The sequence below is a fragment of the Solea senegalensis genome, linkage group LG21 (genome assembly GCF_019176455.1).
Source record: "Solea senegalensis isolate Sse05_10M linkage group LG21, IFAPA_SoseM_1, whole genome shotgun sequence".
NCBI classification, from domain to species: domain Eukaryota; kingdom Metazoa; phylum Chordata; class Actinopteri; order Pleuronectiformes; family Soleidae; genus Solea; species Solea senegalensis.
The window spans coordinates 13,384,359-13,404,970 of NC_058040.1; the positions used below are offsets into that span (position 1 = coordinate 13,384,359).

Below are 20,612 nucleotides of genomic sequence, written 5' to 3' on the forward strand. Positions count from 1 at the left end.
TGAAACTAAGTTGCACCAAACAAAACTTGGTGTACACGTGTCACAGCCCGAGACGAACAAAAAAGTCAATTGTGACCATGGCCTCACCTCAACAGGAGGTCGGCCATTTTGAATAGCGATTTGTGCGTTCTGAAAATGAACAGGATAATCGTACCAACATAAAATAAGGTGTCAATTTGTACGAGACCCATCAAAGAAGGTCTTTAAATCAAATCAAATCAAAAGGTCTCGCAGATTCAAAAGGGCGTGGCCACAGCAATCATCGGAATTTTGTGAATTGCGACCATTCGCCACGAAACAGTACGTGGCCTGTAACTTTGCCACACATTGACCGATCGGCTCAAAACTTTATATGTAAAACGAGAGACCTGGCCATAAATCGTCAGCACATGAAAACTAAATACAGGGCATAGCGCCACCTGCTGGCAGCATGGCGGCTGTGAGGGCCTGCACAATTAAAATTAGGACATGCTTTAGATTAAGTAAACACTTTTTCATTTTTAGTACACAGATTCATCCTCCATGGCTCAATTTTTTTTTTAATTAAAACTGCTGGAGATCAAAGTGTGTCATTGAGGCAAACACAAATTCACCAGTGTGTCAAACACGAGTTCAAAAAATCTAATCTTAAATTCTACACATGTACCTTTTACTGTCCAGGTGCTTTTCCTGTGCAGCTCAGTATCTCCCCGTGTTATATCACATGCAGCCCTATCACCTCCGTCTGTCTCGACACCCGCTCGCTGTTTTTGTTCTTGTCTCCCTTTTTGTCCATCTGGCTCTTTGACCTGTGAGCGATAAGGAAGAGCAGCTGACAAAACCAGCTCCAGGTTCCTGTCTCTCAACAGCTTGTGCTCCCTGGCTCCTTTTCCTCTTTAATCCACCCATTTTTTTCCACTCTATTTATTTCCTCTTTCTCCCGTTTTGTGGGAGATGGATTCACACGCTGTGTTCACTGACTGACTTTATGTCACGGTGTGCAGGAGATAAGACGGAGGACGCGCGGGAGGGGGAGAAGTGAGACAGCTGATTGTGTTTGACTTTAGTCAATTGTAGGGATTTGGCTTTTCCTAATTTACAGCAAAAGTAAGAGGAAACCTGACACAAAAACACAATACACTGAAGAATGGTTGGCAAACTTGAAAAGTACTTACTTAGCAAGTTCTGTTTCTTCAGCGGTAACTTCATTTTGATTTGACTTGCCCTACTCATCGTACTTAATCACATGTGAAAGAGTAAACGCTGTTATGAGGTAATAGATGTGTGGTCATTCCATTATAATTAGCTTTTATTTTTTGTTTTATTGGTTAGTTTGTTTGTTTTAGTGCCTTCTGTTCCTCAGCTCATACCGACCTCAGACCACCATCATGTGTTTCTCCCACTTCCCTCTTGTGTGTGTGAAGTCATAATGAAGACTAAACGAGGCTGTTGTGCCAAATTGGCAATCTCACACAGGTGTTAATGAGACTTGGGGTATACAGCCGTAACACCGCCTAGATTTATCAGACCATAATATGCTCTTATTACTGTAATCATATGACAAGTAAAATAGAATGAACGCACCTCACAGTGATGGATTCATCGTACGATCGCACAATGGGTTTCCACACACGTGTTCACTCTCTATGCTTTTACACAGTGAGCCTTCATACAGAAACTACTTCTGATTATTGTTTCACTTTATTGATATACAGTATATACTCCTTAATGATCTGGTGTAGAGGCAGATTTTTTGGTATTTTTTTTAACTAATCGGCATTGTTTTTTCCCCCTGATTTTCACTTGCACATGTACGTTTTCACATTTAAAAAGTATTTCGTAACACATCACTTTATAGTTTGGCTGACTTGAAGCACTTACTTCCTTCGAGCTCTTGTTTGTACCCACATGTTGAAATGCACTTATTGTAAGTCGCTTTGGATAAAAGCGTCTGCTAAATGTCATGTAACATCATTTCTATTTAAAATGTGTAAATGCGTTTATCTGTCCAAGGTGTTTACCACCTTTGGCCCTATGTCAGCTGGGATTAGCACCAGCAGTAGTGGTTAGCACTGTTGCCTATGTGGGTTTTCACCAGGTTTTCTCCCACAGTCCACAAACATGCAGAGGTTAACTGGACACATGAAATTGGCCATAGGTGTGAATGTGAGAGTGAATGTTTGTTTGTCTCTATGTGACCCACCAATGGACTGTGACCCACCTGTCGGTGTACCCTGCCTTTCGCCCTAAATCAACAGGGATTGGCACCAGCGACCCTCATGTGGAGGATAAAGTGATAGACAATGAATGAATGATATATAAAAGCATTACAGTGCAGACACAAAATGCAGATGAAAGAGAGAGGGAGAGTCCATAAGTGTTGTTCAAGAAATGTCTTTTTTAAGTTAAGTTTTAAAATCTGACATCCATCCATCCGTCATGGGGGGTGCTGTGCCAGTCTCAGCTAACATAGGGTGATAGGCGGGGTTACACCCTGGACAGTTGGCCAGTCCATCACAGGGCCACATATAACCCATTTACTTAATCCACACATTGCATTTTTTTGGACTGTGGGAGGAAGCTGGAGAACCCGGAGAAAACACACATACACACACACACACACACACAGGGAGAACATGCAAACTCCAAGCAGAAAGGCCCTTGTTCCAACTCGGGTCTTCTTGCTGCAAAGGCAAGAGCACTAACACTACACCAAAAAATCTGACATAAGCCCCACAAATAACAAATAACATCAGCATTGGCCATAGAAAAACCCAACTCCTTCAACCTCCTACTATTCTAGACTCATTTATTTCCTTATAAAGACTTTTTTGTTGGTGCAGGCACAACGCAAACGCCCATTTTTCTTCCAGGACTTTCAGCATTTACCATTGAAACAAATGACTGTGTTTATCAAACTCCAGAATGAGCCATAAAATCGCCTTTTTAAAAATCTAAATGCTTTGTCTGTTTAGTTTTCCACAATTTCCCCCTAACACACTCCCCACTGGTCTATATACAATTACAATATTGTAAATGTACTTCTTTTAAAACCTTGAAACTGCCTCCTCAGCATTATCAATTATTTAGCTTGAAATGTGGGGCTGGTAAAATGGCGGTGGGGTGTTTTCTCCTGGATAGAAAACTGCGCTTGTGGTTTGTTTAAAAAAATCAAATGTGAACTGACAAAACCAGTAAAATATCCACAGGAACATATGAAAGCCAGTCTGGCAATAGAGTCTGAAACAGACCCTTGATGTGGCGTGAACACTCACAGCTGGTATCAAAATGCACATGAGGAGAATACTGCCCGTCTTTGACTGAACACTTTGCTCACCTTGTTCTGACAGAGACATAAATCCACTTTAAGGAAGGTCAGTTGGAATAAGGACAAAAAGAAGTTCCTTGTGTGTGCATCTGTTTCTCTTTCTTTACTCATCCCTTTCTTTCATTATATTTTCTTGGTCAATGTCGTCCGTGCAGCTCATGCAGACTCACATTTATCTCCCCGTCGGTGTGAAATTATAGCCAGTGGTTTTGTTTGATGTGTACAAGGCTGTGCAGCTGAAGGCTCCTGAGAGACTCTCCCTCTATATCTGCCTCAGTTGCTTTAAGATTACATGACGTGAGAAGGAGAAATAAATTATTTGAGTCAAAAGTAAAACTGGACTTTGAAAATACTTGTTAACATGGTAGCTCGACTGAGTCGTGAGTCGAATTACAGCCGTTCACTTGAACTCAAGCCAGCCTGGGCCCAGATTTTTGGTCTGCGTGGATTCACGGCACTCGGGAAAGTCCTTGCCAGTTTGCTGGATCTGGGCCACTGCTTTGCCTCGTGTCAGTGATTGTGCCACATCTTTTCCAAAGGTGGCCCTCATTTTGTCTAAAGATATTCAGCCCATATCTAATATTTCTGAGATGACCCACTTTAGGGTGACATCCAGATTGCACGTTGCCAAGAAAGAGCACCACATAATTTGCCAAAAATAGGCCTACATTTTGTTTTTTGGGGATATTCAGGCCACATTTGCCATTTCATACTCTCGCATCCATATTCTGTGGGCCAGATTGAAGCCGGCAGCGCCACATCATTGCTCAAAGTGCCCACATCTGGATGCTGTCGGGGCACAGATCCCACCCCTGGAATTTGACCAGGAAATAATAGAAGAAGGCAGTACATAGAAGACAAAGACAACAGATGGCGATCGGATACCACTTCACCACATGCATTTACATCTGGTATTTGGTCCATTTCAATGCCAGGTTCTGCAGGGGGCCAGCGAGACCGAATTTATGCTCCGTCACCTTAAAGAATTAAGCTATTTTGAAGTTAATGGATGGTAACAAAGACATTACGAGTTATCAGCTGTTGTACTCAACCAGGAAACACCTAATACTAGCAAGCAAATGGGGGACATAACGCCACCTAGAGTAGTGGAGGTGGACACACTTCATTTGGTTAATTTATAAAGATAAAACCGTATACATCCGTTTTTACTCTCTTTTGCTGTTTGTAGCATTTCCTCTTTTTCGTCTTTTTAAGGGATATCTCATTGGATTATTGTACATGAAGCTGATAGTCACAGTCACTCTCTGAACAGCAGGCTCTCCAGACAGGACGATAGATGACAGAGTTTCAGGTTGGGTAACAACGACCTTGTTTCTACAAATATACAACACAATGACACGCGGCTTTCAAATAAACAGACCAAACAGTATTGTATTGATATTGACAGAGTCTGTAAAAAGAGTCTATGTTTAGTGACAGATTTTAACATTTAGTGCTGCAGCACACTCTGTTCATACTGTATTTTTCTCTTCATGTTTAACAAAGGCCACACGGGTTCTTGCTTTGCCTGTGGCAGAAAATGAAAATGATGTTTGGATGGTGAAGTTATTTATTGGGCTACTGGACTGCTGATAAAAAAATATACTGCAGGTCACATGGGAGTTATTAACTGGAACCAATACTGGAAGTTTACCAATAGTGAACTATTCATTCAAGCAGAGCACTTAGCTCAATTGGGAGAGTTAAACCTCTCCCTCTTGCCTGTAAAACTAATGTCTGCTACACTGAGGATGGGTTGAAAAACACTAATACTGACAATTACTAAATAATCAGATTGATGAAATACAAAAGTCTTTTGTTATGCCGAGGTCAGACCGAAGCCCGATCCAACACACAAAGGGTGTTGAGATCCATCAGCCCCCAGAAATCGTTTGTTTTGCACAGTGCATTGTGTCATAGTAAATTACTCCGACCTCCAAACAAAAGTCTGGCTTTTTTATATATATTTTTTTTTTCCACCCTCTACTACTGTATGTGTTCCATCACATCAGTGATGTTGACGAATGAGAGCACAAGCAACTCTGCATGTACAAAAGTACAATATAGTGGAGTGACAGAGGAGTGTTGAGGTTACCTCATGTTCTCCTTGAGAGATTGATGGTCCGATTTTTTTGTCCTCTTCTCTCAGCCCAAGTCGTCAAGTATCAATCACACCACATGGGACACAAATGTTTGTCTGCTACCCCTGCCCCGTGGTCAGCCAGCAGCAACATCGGATGACCGGGTCGGGTCAGGTGTCACTGTGAAGTCTGTTATGTCTGTGGTTGCCTAAAAGGCAGTGGTGCACTTCCACGCACATTCAATTCAATTTTATTTGTATAGGGCCCCCCTTTGGAGGAAGACATTTCCCGGGGGCCAAGTATAACATTTATTGAATCATTATTTGAAGAAACATTTCACTTTTCTTTCAATAATCTGTTGTGCAAATAACATTTTTGCTTTAGCAATAAAAATAACCTCAATATTGCTTTGTATATTCGTAAAATATGAAATGTGCAATTATAACTATAATAGTGTCATTTTTTAAACAATAAATGCATTTGGATAACAAAGAATACATTACCAATATCAATAATTGGCTGTGCAAATAACATTTTTTTGTTTTAGCAATACAACTGCTGTCCCCTGCCAATGTTTTGAGACACACAGAGAGGTCTTTGGTGGCATTTTCTCGTCTTGGGCTTTGGTCGTCGTGAATCATTGTTCCGTTTGGCTGACATTGGCTTGTTGTTGTTAGTTTCAGAAACATTGCACAGTTTTTGCCCCTGTCTCTATAATCCAAACCTTGTCACCAATGTGGATTTTGTTGTGGTACGTCACTTAAATGAGTCCGGGTCACAGCAAGACGAAAAGTTCCACCTGCTAAACTTTAGTTATCACTAAAAAACAGAACTTGCACCCCCTCGGAAAATCTCCACGCCCCCCCAGGGGGGCCCGCCCCACAGTTTGAAAAAGGCTGCATTATATCAAGGCACTGTACATAGACAAGAGAAACCCAACAATTCACACAATCACTAGGCATCAGTGGAAAGAAAAAAACAGGAGGAAATCTCTCACAGAACCAAATGTGCAGCCATCTGCCTCGACCGGTTGGGGTGAAAGCAAAAATGGGGGAGAGAAAGGACAAGTGAAAGAAGAGGTAGAGACAGAAGAAAGAGACCAGGAGCAGATATCGTGTTGTATATCGCTTCGCATGTCGTGGACCCTGGTATACTCGTGCGTCAGGGTCCTGTACGTAGTATCTGACTTCACCATCAGGTGGCGGTACAAGTCTGGACGCAGAGAATAGGCCACCCTCCTACCAAACAGTATATTTGGTTCAAGTGGCTCACAGCTGAAAGGCTCGTCGGGGCAGGGGTGTCAGGCGGTTCGAGTTTCACCAGGTCGAGGCTCGGATGACTATTCTTGGCGACTACTTCTTCTTCTGTTGTTGTTTTTTCTGCTTGGTGAATTCAGTTCGCGCATGCGCTCCCAACATGCTCTTTGCGTTGCACGTGTGATGCGATAAACTGTCGTTTCGGTCGTAGCAGATCAAAATGTCGTGAAATCTAAGCTCAGTCATTCTTTAGCGCTGCGTTAGACCTTGTGTACAAAATGTGAAAAGACTCGACATCAGCTCCCGAACATGACAATGCACCACAAATACAGATTAGACTGGCGAGACACTGAAGCTCGTTCAGCAGGGTGTGCGTTTTCAGAACACGTCTCTCATTTATGATACGAGAATACTGGAACACTGGAAGGTTCGACATCATTTTGTGTGTGTGTCTTATTATGGATGATTAAAGAAGACTAAAGAGTCTCCGCCATCTGTGTCAGTCCCTTCCTGCTACAGCTAATAACAGATTCGGAGAGAATAAACTCACAAGGACAGCGTCATTACTTTTCATCTTATAGAGCCTTGTCTGTCTCCTCATTAGAGGGGAATGTTTGCTTTCCTCTCACGCTACCTGTTCTTTTCTTTTCTTTAAACTTGTTCTTTGTGATTGTAGTGTAAAAATCAAATGTGACCTGAAGCAGAGCGTTGTTTTACAACTCAAACGTTGTCCTTTGAGGACGAGCTGGGCCCGATCACAAACACACATGGTCGTTGTAGTGTTGCATACTGTGAACTCACAGCGTGTGCTGCGTTATAATGTAATGATATACACATTAACATTACAAACAGTGCCTTTCAGCTTAAATTATAAAACCCCAATAACATTCAGCAGCAGATCACCTGGAATAACACCTGTTACATGTGCTAAGTTTATATACATATGTAGCAATCATTTAATTTGATTCCCTCTATGCTATATCTGTAATTGCACTAATACTTCCACATGGCTTATGTAAAGCACATGAAATTGCTCTAATTATCGTCTTGCCTTTTGTTACATCAAATCCAACAGCACTTTGGGATTGACGCTCTATTATTGGTTTTGACAGTGTGCTGAAATGGCTTAATAATGCTCGAAAAGGTCCACAATGCATGCGCGCCTGGTGTGGTTATATTCACACAATTGCTTTTTTCTGCCTCTTTTCATTTGTGTGACAGCCCGTCGCATATGCAGACCCTGGTATAAGCTGATATGACAAGTGTTTTTTTTTTATTCTCGACGACATGCACATGCACACACATGCACTTGCTTTACCAAATACTGTAGATGCTACCAACTGTTGTAATATTTGAAAAACAAGGCACTGGCATGACAAAAATGGTCACAACATGTTGTAATTTTAGAAAAACAGGTCTCAAACATTACAAAAATGGTAACAAAATGTAGTAATGTTTGAAAAACATGTTACTAACATTATAAAAAACATTATTTCACACCAACAAAATGTAGTAATGTTTGAAAAACATGTTATTAACATTATAAAAAACATTATTTCACACCAACAAAATGTTACAAAATGTTGTAATGTTAGAAAAACACGTTACTTACATTATGAAAACCTAATTTCTTACCAACAAAATGTTACAAAATGTTGTAATGTTAGAAAAACGCGTTACTAATATTATAAAAACATAATTTCTTACCAACAAAATGTTACAAAATGTTGTAATGTTACTATCAGTATAAAAAAACATTTTTACCTACAAAATGTTAGAAAAATATTTTACATAAAACAATAAAATGAAGCAAACTTTCTTTTGCAAATGGTACAGTGTTAGAAAAACACATCGCTAACTTTACAAAGCAATTAATACACGTTACCAAAAATATAAGGCTTAATACTTTTCAGTTCAATTTAATACTTTAAAGTAAAAAACACTAATAAATAAGTGTTTTTAAGTCTGTGAGAGACTGGAAAGTTGCAGGCTCCCTCTTGTGGCATTTTTGTGAGCCACACAGCATGTGTACATCACTCACATGAACTGTTAACAACTTTCACCTATCACATTCATCCCAATAATGAAAAGTCATCGCAATGAACCTATCCTATGTTGTCCAATCCCGACGCATCTGTAGCTGTGACTCCTGACTCCCTGCTGTGACTCCTGCGTAAATGGAGAAAAACTGACGACAGGAAACAACATTGCCACATGAATACAGCGTCATTACTTTTTTTTTTTTCCCCCTGTACATTCTGCCGGAGCTGTGAGTATGCTGACATATCTTTCAGTCACTGAAAAGTGTCACGGTGGCTTTTGGATCTTTGAACTCAGAAAGAGCATAGCTGGAGCCTCCAGATCAGCAAACCCTGCCCCAGAATCCCTCTACGTTTGACCCAGACCACACGCAGCGGAAACAACACGTCAACTGTCACACTGGACCTTTCATGCTATTTTTTTTATCTTTCCAGTTTACCTACAACTGCTAAATTTTTTTTGTTCTCTCCCGTCATTAATTTTCTCAATTTTCTTCCGCACGCAGCTTCTAACCGTTTAACCGCCAGATATGTGGTAATATATTTGCAGAACGTCTCAGTCGTAAACCTGCCCTCATCTGCCTTTTTATATCTGCGCCAGGTTTCAGCCACCTGGCAGCGGCGCAGATACTAAAAGCACATCATCCCATAGACAGTTACTTCACTTTTATTAGTGAGTAAAAAGTGGCCCATGTCCCTGACATTTATCAGGACATTAAAATGTAAGGCAGTGTGTTTATACACACGGGGGAGAAAGTGTTAATCTGTACACATCAGAAGTATCATTCAGTTTTCATATTGCATATTTTAAGTTTAAGAAGATTTGCCCAAATGTACCCACCTGTAAGCACACATACAGACTCAGAGATGAATTGTTATCCACCAGTTTAAGGCCTAAGGGCTGGTTCTCACCGGACATGTCGTGCGCACGTCACTGCTGAGTTCCGTCATGTTTTTAATTTTTAATTTGGGTGCCCATGTTAACTAGAGCCTGAGGGGCCCTCGGGCTGTCGGCAAATTACTGGACTAAGTTTAAACTCATTACAAGCCTTGACGACGTGCCAACCAGCGATATGCAGATCAACTGTTGCTCAGTGTAATCAATTTAACAACTCCAAAAAATGCTTCAAACTTTCATTTTGTAAAGGAAATTAAATATTCCTACTTACACCATTAAAGGTGCTCAGATAAGGTGGGAGGTCCATAACTGCACCTGTGCATCAAATCTCAGTCTTTAAGTTAAATAAATATGGACAAAAAAATTGTGAATGTAGCCTAATACCACGCTAATTAACCTATTTTAATGTCTGCAACCTTAACAGCCTACATGTTGTTATGGGACTTCTCTGAGATTTCTCTTAAAATCCGCTATTGTAGTGAAAACGTTGGGTCTTCTAGTTTAGGAGATAGTTGCCGGCACCGTCTTTTCATTGGCCCAGGCTCGGGCCCGGCTTGTGCTCCACCCCCTAGTGCCACTAACATCTGCTTTTGAGTATGTGTGTGACACATGTACCTTCCCAGCAAAAATAGACAGAGAAAAGATCTGTTGATAATGATATTGACTACGACTGGGTCAAAATATCGATTTGGTGATATATTGTCGTTCTTCCTCGTGCAATATGATAATCCATACACCAGGGCAAATATTGATATTTTCATTAACAAATGAAGGCGCTCTAAAGTAAACAGTCCCTGTAGAAACTTATGACGGAGTTATGACGGAGTTGAAACTGGGACGGAAGTTACCTGGTGGAAGAAGAGGGGGAGATGTGCTTCAGTTTCCCCTGAGATGAGAAATATCTTCATTCTTTTCTTTGTTACGTGGCCCACCATGGACACTTGCTCCTGTTAGCGTAACTTTTAGCAAAGATGGCGGACACTGTTTACATTCTGGGAATGAGGTCCCGTCCGCCTACGAGTGGGTCTAAAAAGTGCGGAATTAACGTTGCAGTTTCAAGCCTCGGACCAAGGTGTGGACCAAGTGTCACTGGTGGGCACGTAACAAAAAAAAAAGAATGAAGATATTTCTCGACTCAGGGGAAACTGAGGTTGGGAAGCACAAAGCTAAAGCTAAATGCAAATTGGTGAAGTATTCCTTTAATATTGACGTTCTACCAGTATTATTACACACAACTGACTCAAAGAGGCGTTTACAGTATAGCACTGACTTACAGCTGCGACACGGAAGGCGGCCCACTCTCTCTGTTGTACATGACAGCGTAAACCCGAACAGGAGGCTGAGAGTGATGAGGACGATGAGGAGGAAATTTTCTAGAGTGAGGCCGTATTTGTGTTAGCTGATAAGTGATGACGGGGGAAGCTGCTGAGGAGCGAGAGCCCAGAGAAACACAGGCTCATCCCGGTGATGTAGTTGCTGCGTCTGAATGGAACATTGGGTTTCAAAAGAATCACCGGATGCGACTTAATACACTCTCCCAAGTACAGGGTGAGTCATCAGAATTCTCAAAGTGGATACAAGGGCGCAGCAAACTCTATGATCCAATAGAAATATTGCAAAAAAACATGAACTTTTTGATGTTATTAGGTTGTATGTGCGTAGGTGACATTTCAAGCAAACATATACATGATTAAATGTTGATTTTGATGTCATTAAGCCTTATATGAACCCTTAAGGGCAGTGTTTTACGATGCAAAAAATGGTAGAATGAACCATGTTTTCTTGAATGTGAAGCCCACCAGAGTTCCCTGACTTGCTTGGAGAGATGGTTTTGACTGCATTAAAAGTCCAGTATGTAACATTTAGCAGGGTTTATTGGTTTAAATTGGATTTACCACCTCTAAGTATGTTTGTATGAGTGTTTAATCGCACTGACGTAAACGTAGTTTGGTTTTCGTAGCCTTAGAACAAGCCCTCTGTGTGTACTTTAGGCAAGGGCCTCACTGAACGGACGCAGCCATCTTGCACCGCCATGTCTGACACTGATATCAGTCCAATACATTTGTTTTACATCTTTTAAACAACTACAGCTTATGTGTTTAGCACCCAAACCATACACAGATATTTGATGAATCATTTGTGGTATCTTTATATTTTTGGGGCATAGTGTTGACTCATACGTAGTTTCTACGGCAGCCTGAATGGACACGCTTTTGTGTTTTGAAGTGGAAGTTTACTGCACAAATGAAAAAACATGGCTCTGCCCACATGAAACCCGATGCATGAATAAATGGAGATGAAGGAACAAGGAATAGTTGCTTAAAAAGGAAAGGGATGAGTGGATAAGACGTCCCTTTGTTGTTTTTCTGTGTTGTGTCCCCATTAGATGTCACTTATTCTTGCACACTGGACCTTTAATAACAGGAATACAACATAAAAAGAAAAACAAGGAGAAGGCGCATCATAGCAGAGACCTTTGGCAACATTGCTATGGGAAAAGTTCAGCTGAGCAAAATTAAATCTGCTTTCACGCATCATTTCCTTGGTCAAATTTCATGTGGTTTTTGGAGACTTGACATTCTAGTCTAGCACTTCTGCTAAAAGATCATTTCATGTGAGTGTGACCCCCTGACGACACGGGGAGCTGTGTACTGAAGATGAGGAGGCAGATATCGCCTACCTTACTCTAATCAAACTGACCATCAGATCAGAGAGAAGTGGAACCCGAGAAAGATGGAGGACAGATTCAGAAAAACAGAGAGGGACAGGGAGCAACCACATGAAAGACAGTGAATGTGGCCGTGATTTAAAGAGATTAGAACTGATTAAGAGATTAAAAAGAATCTGTCAGAAAACAAACCATTTTCACTGTCATCGTCTTTTAATGAATAATCATAATTCCCAAGATTATTTGCACAATTTGCAAATTTAGCAAAACTGCTAAATTAAAAAACTTTTTTTCTTCTTATAACAATTTTAAAATGTCAAAAACTTTTGAAATTTCAGAAATTTCAAATTTCTCAAATATCCTAACATTTCACGCTGTTGCTCTGATCCATTTTTGAATCATTCTTAATATACATATTTTGATTATTCCGCTTGTTTCTATATTTCTATGCTATATTATTATATTTATATTGAATGACCTCTGTGCATAATAATGTGCTATAAGCATATTAATCAGGCCAATAACTGTCACATAACACACTTTTTTGTTCTCAGAAACTTCACAAATCCTAGTCACTTTTTCCCAGCCACAGGTTTATTTTACAAAGTTTGTTTTTTAATGACCTGTGGCATGTATTAAATATTTAGAATATGCTTTATTTATGTTTCAAATACACGGTTGCTGTGCAGTGAAGGCTCCCAGTGCAGGTAGAAGAGACTTGTTGTACAATAAATGTCAAGCAGTTGTGTTTTATCAGAGAGAGAGGGGAAAAAACAACAATGGTGCCAAGAGATTGGCTCTGGCTATAGAAGACCCCCCATTTTTGTCAATCTCTAAAAAGTTCCTCACTATATTGTGCTTATTCTCAATATAGACATCTGTGCACGAATCCTGAGCGCACACGCTTTACTGCATGTGTGCAGACAAAATCTACCAGTAAACACAAACACAGGTGTCAGACCTTCTGAGCAGCTTTGAAATGCCTGTGATGACTCTTGAACTCCTACGTCTTCTGTTTCCCCCCCACCCGCAGGACTGGCTGAGTCGGTTTGGCTACCTCCCAACCCCTGACCAAGTCACTGGTCAGCTCCAGACCAAGGAAGCCCTGACCAAGGCCATCAAAGCCATGCAGAGGTTTGGAGGCCTGAAGGAGACCGGAGTCTTAGGTACGTTGTGGCGGTTGTTTGTCTGTTTGTTTGGTGGATCTTGTGGGAGGGTTGGCTTGATCTGTTTGTTTTGTTTACTGTGTCACTACACTATGTGGGAGAGAATGAACCATATTTTTGATTGAATGTGTCCCTGGAAAATACTGTACATGACATATCCTATAATATAGCTTACACAGGCAACATACAGCCTGCGGCCCAGTTTTCTGCAGCTGAGACATCCTCACAGGAAAAAAGGAATCCTCAAAGGCAGCGTCATTTGAGGGCGATGGACAGAGATAATATGCTTGTCCGCTTGAGTCCAACAGAGGGCGCTATTTCCATTTTAAAATAAGACCTCAGCTGCGAATAACATAACAAAGACCTTTCGCTTAGGTCATTGTGTAGTAGGACGGAAGACTAAAATGTTTTGGCACTATTTAGCATTTAAATAGTGAAACACATGCTGACCTTTATTGTGAAATTGTCGGTGTTTCCTGTCACAGCTCAAATGAATGTTGCAGTGTCCACCACTGCATACATGGCTGCCTGATGGAGCTCTTTTTATTCCTTTCAGTTTGGTCTCAGATGATGGATGATGTTTTGTTTAGGATGGCTCAAATTTCTGTTTGTTACAGATTCAGATTTGTGCTCGATTAAATGTAAATGCACACGAAGAGGAGATAATGTTGGTCAAGAACACTCATGTCATAGTTAAGCCACTTATTGTCGCAAATGAAAATACAATGAGACACTGAATAACATTTTAAACTTTTGAACCTGCTAGACTCTTGATTTAGAGAATGTAGATGGTGGAGAAGTGTGAGGCAACATGGACTGCATTCAGTGACACTAGGGTTGTAGGCTTACTGATAAGACTGCAGTCAGCGGGGACTACCCTGTGCTGCATGATCTAACACATAGCTTCACATTTACATCTCAAAGTGGTCCGGTGAATGTGCGTCGAATATTGGATGTGGGAGGGGCCAATTAGTGCGCCGCCTCCCTGAACAGCACAATTATCGTACATGCACGGAAATCGGAACACGCGTGTAGAAGGTCGGGATGAAGAAAAAATTACATTATGACCATGATCCAAAACCAACAGGAAGGTCGCCATCGTGGATTGAATTATATTTTGAAACCTTTTTTGTGTATGACAGCATAACATCACGCAATCCAGCCGACACAAACTCTGAATGTGACACTGAGGTCAATCAATAATCATTCTGACACAACGGCTGAACATGAGAACATTAGTCACATTCAATTAACTTCCTTTCTATTGGATTGGACTGAACTGCAAAGGTGTGTTCACACCACGAGGCACGTACATGTAGCATACATAAATCATGCTCGCCGTCACGCCACGTGTCTGCTTAAAGTGCTATCTGTACTTCTGAATAATAGTGTATTGATTCATGTACCTTTAGACCTTCTTTCTACCCATATACTGTACACGTCATTACTCACGACTCGGCCTTGCCACGTATGCTCCACAATCGTCCTCTTCAAACCCTGTGTCACCACTCCATCTTACATTACATACAGTACATACACAGAATAGAGCGTGTGATTGATTTAAGAAAATGCTGCAGTGCAAGCAAGTATAATTCACAACCTGAATAGTAGTGTTTGAGAATTGTGATTGTGGGCATAAGAGCGTATCGTAAAGAAAGCATGTTTGACTTATGAGCACATACAGCTACTGACGAAGGCCAGATATTATTAACATGGCAATGTTTCTCCTCTCCTCTTCAGACAAAGCAACGCTGGGACTAATGCAAACACCCAGATGTTCTCTGCCAGATGTGTCTGAGGCTGAGGTGACAGTGGGCCGCAGGAAACGCAGCGTGAGCGCTCAGAACAAATGGAACAAGAGGCATCTGTCCTGGAGGTAGGGAAAGGAACTCAAGCCCCACACACCCCGAATCAACTTGGAGTTTACATTTCAAAAGCATAAAAGTGATCAGATTATCCACAGTCGCCGTCTAACTCTAACTCTTCACTATTTATGTCTGCGGTAACGCTGCATACTGAGGGGCTCATCTAAGTGAGTGATGTGCAATAAAAACACAGTAAAAAACAGCACTTTGTCAGCATATTTATGTCAACTTGTACTTCTACGCAGTAATTCCGTGCCTCTTGACATTTCTAACGGCAATATTGGACTTTTATTTTGCACTACATTGATTTTTAACGTTAGTAATTATCTCGCAGACCTTGTTTATTAGTGTAAAATCTCATCAGCAAATTAAATGATAATTTATGCCGCGTAATCGAACAGTATTACGGAGTATTTCTAATCACTGTTATTCATCCGTGTGCATCCATGTCTAGAACTTTATTATTTGGATGTTTTCTATGCCCACCCTTTTCCACACTTAGGTTTCGTACGGACTTCAGTCACACGTATTTATTCATTTGTTTATTTTCTACCACTTCATCCTCCACACGAGGATCGCGCGGGGGGGAGCCAATACCAGCCGACGTAGGGCGAAAGACGGTCGATAGTCCATCGCAGAACCGACAAACGGAGGCGAACAAACTCGCACTTAGGTTCTGCTACTTGTTATTTGGTCAGTGAAATATCTTTGAAAAAGAAATCAATTAAAAAAAGAACAGCGCTCGAACAGCACAGTGTCAATACGCTGCCCTATGTCTCACAAGGTTATTTGGAAATAAAAAGAAAGAAACGATTGCAGCCAAATCATAGCTTCTTTTGCAAAGGTAAGAGTGTTTACTTGCTTTACATTTACACTCATTTACTCTATGTATTATTTTTGTTGTTGTGATAAAAATCTGTCTGTAAGATAGCAGCTCTGACTCGGTCACAGCAGATACTGTACTGTACCCTCAAATGCGTCTCAGAATTTATGAGGTCCTATTTGAATATGTTCTTGAACAAAAATACATCTTCATTCAGTTCCTGTCTAATGACGGCAAAGTTATCCAAGGATATTCTGCTCAGCGCGTCGACAATTACGTAAACTGTCAAATTTTCCACATTTCATAGATTGTGTGAGGTGACTTGTCACCGTCTAGTCTCTGGATCAATTTCTGGCTCAGGGGACGAGCGTTGTGTTGAAGTGGCACGCTGGTCAGTGGGAACAGAGTCGTCTCTTTCTGTGCGTAACCCGTTTAATGGCACAAACCGGGTTTTTCTTTTGCATCCGTGCACTGACTGTACAGCCCTGGCAGACCTACTGCACATGTGAATGAAAACTGACGAGCAAAATGCTTCATCAGAGAGTTGTTATGCAGTTTAGTACATGAAAATGTGCCCATGTTGCAGCTGGACCATCTGTCAGGGATACAGCTTAGTGGTATAGACGGCAGAGGAGGAGGAGGAGGAGGAGGAGGCAGTGAAACATATGCTTTGTCTGTGCTGATTCACACACGCAATCAGTGGTGATTCAGCAGGATGATACTGTATATTATATGCTGCTGCTGCTGCAAACCTACAAACCTCTGCATTCACAGCAGACGTGTTGGAGGACGGTGTGTATGCACATATCACTTCTCGCTCAGTCAGTCAGACACGCATCATGTCAGCCCTCACCTCCGCGCTTCTCTCCCGTATTCATGAGCACTGCCCTCTTTCAAAGTCTATTCATTTGTGTAGCTGCTGATGAGATGAGTCACTTTTTTTTAATGCCATGACTAAGATCACGTAATGTACTCCCCTGCTTTGTTTGCACATTTTCACATGCTGAAAAATTGCATTGCTATTTGTCCTATATGTTTTGCAGGGATCAGAAAGGTTTTTTTGACCTTTGTTTCTATGGCGTTCCCCCCCTTGTATCTATGGCTTTGTCCTCACTGTCGTATAAACTCACCGCTGACGTCCCCCTCTCCTGTCCGTGTACATTTGTTTTCAACAGAGCTGGCGAACGCAAGCCGTGGTGCCGTGTGCAAATACACATAAATACATAGAGAACCGAGCGTTTATCCCGAAGATACTTACAAGTGCAACAGCAAAAAAAATGCCAGGTCGGCATCCATTTTGGGTGTCAGTTCTTGCCCTTTGAAAAAAGCTGGCCCAATGTTTACTCGTGTGTGGCCTTGCTCGGTCAGACATAGAGCTGATCTGTCGATTATTTTCTCGATTAATCGAGTGATCGTTTGGTCCATAAAATGTCAGAAAACATTAAAAAAAACGGTCATCAGTGTTTGTCAAACCTGGAAATGATGACGTTCTCGAATGTCTTGTTTTTTTCTACAAACCAAAATGATTCACTTTTAATGATTTATTTGTTATACGGAGCAAAGAAATTAAGAAAATATTCAGCTAAAACAATCAGAAATATTGTTTTAAGCTTCAAACCGATTAACTGATTATCAAACTAGTTGACTATTAATTTTGTAATCAATAAAAAAAAAGGTTAATTGTCTGGATCTCCTTGAAAAATTCCAACTACAGTAGACACTGCCACAACACCACAATAGTTTGTAGTTTGATTAAAGTCTGCCCTATATTTGTTTTACTAAAAAAAATATAATATAAAATAAACACTATTTATTTAGTGTTTGTATACACTATATATCCACTACAAAGTGGTCTGGATATTCCCCACTGAGCTAACGAGCGAAGCAATGTCGACATTTGATTTTTTGTTTGTACACACACTATGTTTATGCCTCTAACGACATTTACATCTGCAAAAAAAAAAAAAAGCATTAAAAGACGTAGAGAACGCAGAGATGATGTGTCCTTTGACGCGCGCCGTAGCAACAGCAACATTGTTTTGACTTTGCTCTCTCTCTCGCTGCACAGCAGAATACTCACTTTTTCTGATTTAGTGTAATTGTTATTTTCTACACAGTCGAGCGACGCTTTCCATACAGCGTAAGTGGTTAAATTGCTTCAGTTCAGCGGAGGAACAGGCTGTTTACAGCCGACAGGTCAGTGTGTGCGCAGCGGGAGCAGCGGGAGCACTCGGCGGAAGACAGGTCGTCTGTCGCCGAGTGCTCCCGCTGTGAACACAATCACGGATATGCTCGAGAATGTTTGTCAAGAAATAAAAGAAAGTTAGAGCAGAGGGAAAGAGAAATGTCATCTGAACTAAACATGGACACAACTTAGCCCTTTAACATCTAAGCTGTAAAATGTCCATCTGGATTTTTGCTTATTTTAACCATAAAAGGCCAGAAAATGATCCTCCGAGTAAGTGCTTTTGTTAAAATAGTTAAAATAGTGTTTTAACAACTGTAGTTGTACATGAACACCAGGTTTTGTATAATATAAAACATATTTAAAATAACAGTGGTTTGAGTTTTTATCTCAATGTTCAAAAACAAGCCAAACAATGGAAACCTATGAAACGCTGTTTTTCTAACTCTCTCCTCTCTGGTGACAAAGATGCTGATTCGCCAACTTCCTGCGTGAAATGACCTTAATAACCACATGTTGGCTTTGACGTGCAACTTCTCAGCTTCTCACACACACGTCACATAATTACAGTAATGCAAATTGCATTCAATTTGATATTCACTGTGTAATCCATGGTCTCCATCAAGAGTAAGTACTATTCTTCTGGCAGGATGAGCAGTTGAATATCGCAAAGTTTGAATTTTCATTTGAAAAGCAATTAATTTTTCAGCCTCACTTCATATTCAAGTATAAAGGCACCAGAAAAACAAGTTTGTGTTGGTCAGACAGACTTGGGGGGGAGAAAGAGGTCTGCACCGCCGAAGCAACAAGAATGATGACCCGAGGAGGCAAATGGTTGGAGCCAAGGTAGGACAGAATGAAAGTAAAATGAAGCGAGATGCCAGGGGAAAGCAGAACACCAGGACACTGGAGAATTGAAGGAAAACAGGTCAATAAGTAGGAACTCTGAGCTGATGAGAAGGCTGCAGGAGCGAGGCAGAGTGGGAGGGCTGCAGTAAAGTCAAAGCAGAAGCAGATAATAAAGTAGAGCTCGTTCAGGCTGAGAATCCAGATTGAGCAAGAGACACACAGTCTAGACTCAAGTATTACATTGATTGCCATTAACTCTTGTGCACTGAAATGAATGGTTTGCTCAGGATGCTCCCCTGGCATTTCCTCATTGAAGGACATGGCTGCACAGTTTGAGCTGCTGTATATTAGAAGTATAAGAAGTCTTTGGTTTCCATCGTGTCTTCAGTGTAAGAATGTTTTTATGAATGAGTGAAACGGACACAAAATGTGTTAGTAAATATTATCCATTTCCTTTTATGAATACGTTTATAACAGTTTTTTTGGCCTTGTTTAGACTGCAGCCCAAATCCGATTTTTTAAGCATCTCCGGATTGATTTTTCTGGGAGTCCGGACATTAAAAAAAAAAACATGCCATCCAGATTTCCAAAGCTGATACAAACCACATACAGAGGTGCTTTTGAATAAATTTTTTACAGATCTGTTTCAGTCTGATAAGATTTCAAAGTGTCTTCCCCCCTGAGACTCCACTGAATGCACATCCGAGGTTTTAGCGTCTCCGTCACGGCATCGGACATTATCCCCTTCAGCCAACACGTCAGCCTTCACCGACTCCATCTGCATCGCTTACCGGCTCCGTCGTTGTTTTCCGTTAGTCTGTTACTCTCGCAGAAAATACGCGAGTGGAAGACAATAGTTTGAAAATCTATAGAAAGATTGCGCCGCGGCTCCACGTAACCATTTGGGACAGATTTCTGTCAATATGGACCCACGTGTATCGGATCTGAGCACTTGCAAATTATAATGTGAACAGTTGTTCAGGGAGATCAGATTCTGATTGGATATGCTTACAAATTCGATTTGGGCTGCAGTGTAAACAAGGCAGTTGGAAAGAATCCAATCAAATCATACACCAAACATATCTATAATGTTACAGCTTTAGTTTTGCTTTTTCTTCAGCCGTGTTTAGGAAAGTATTTTAGTTATTTTTGTCTTTGTGTGACAACTATATGAAAGGTAGAGTTGAGGTTAGCTAGAACTCGAACACCTTGGCCTTTACATCTTAACTTGTCTCCCGGCTGCATTTCTCCTCCCTCCGCCAGCACTTCATGATATCATTTAACACAAATCTCAATGTGCAGATAGATTTTTACCAAATATAAATGTAAATCCCAAGAGATTCTACTGCCTCCGACTGGTTTGCACTGTCAGACGAGACAACTCGGGGCTGTGAGGGGAATTCAAAAGGGGGATGGATGACTTGTCACCGGGGGCAGAGTGGTTCTGGCATATGGATAACAAAATTACCTGGTGA

At 41.0% G+C, this 20,612-nt stretch overlaps 1 protein-coding gene across 1 annotated transcript in view; it reads left to right on the forward strand.

Moving 5' to 3' along the window:
- LOC122758643 (matrix metalloproteinase-17-like) overlaps nt 1-15,295 on the forward strand; it is a 46,772-nt gene extending 31,477 nt beyond the window's left edge. Inside the window, exons 2-3 of the mRNA XM_044012911.1 lie at nt 13,283-13,415; nt 15,156-15,295. Of these exons, the coding sequence (XP_043868846.1) occupies nt 13,283-13,415; nt 15,156-15,295 (273 nt within the window). The remainder of the gene's footprint in view (nt 1-13,282; nt 13,416-15,155) is intronic.
- The last annotated feature ends 5,317 nt before the right edge of the window (nt 15,296-20,612 follow it).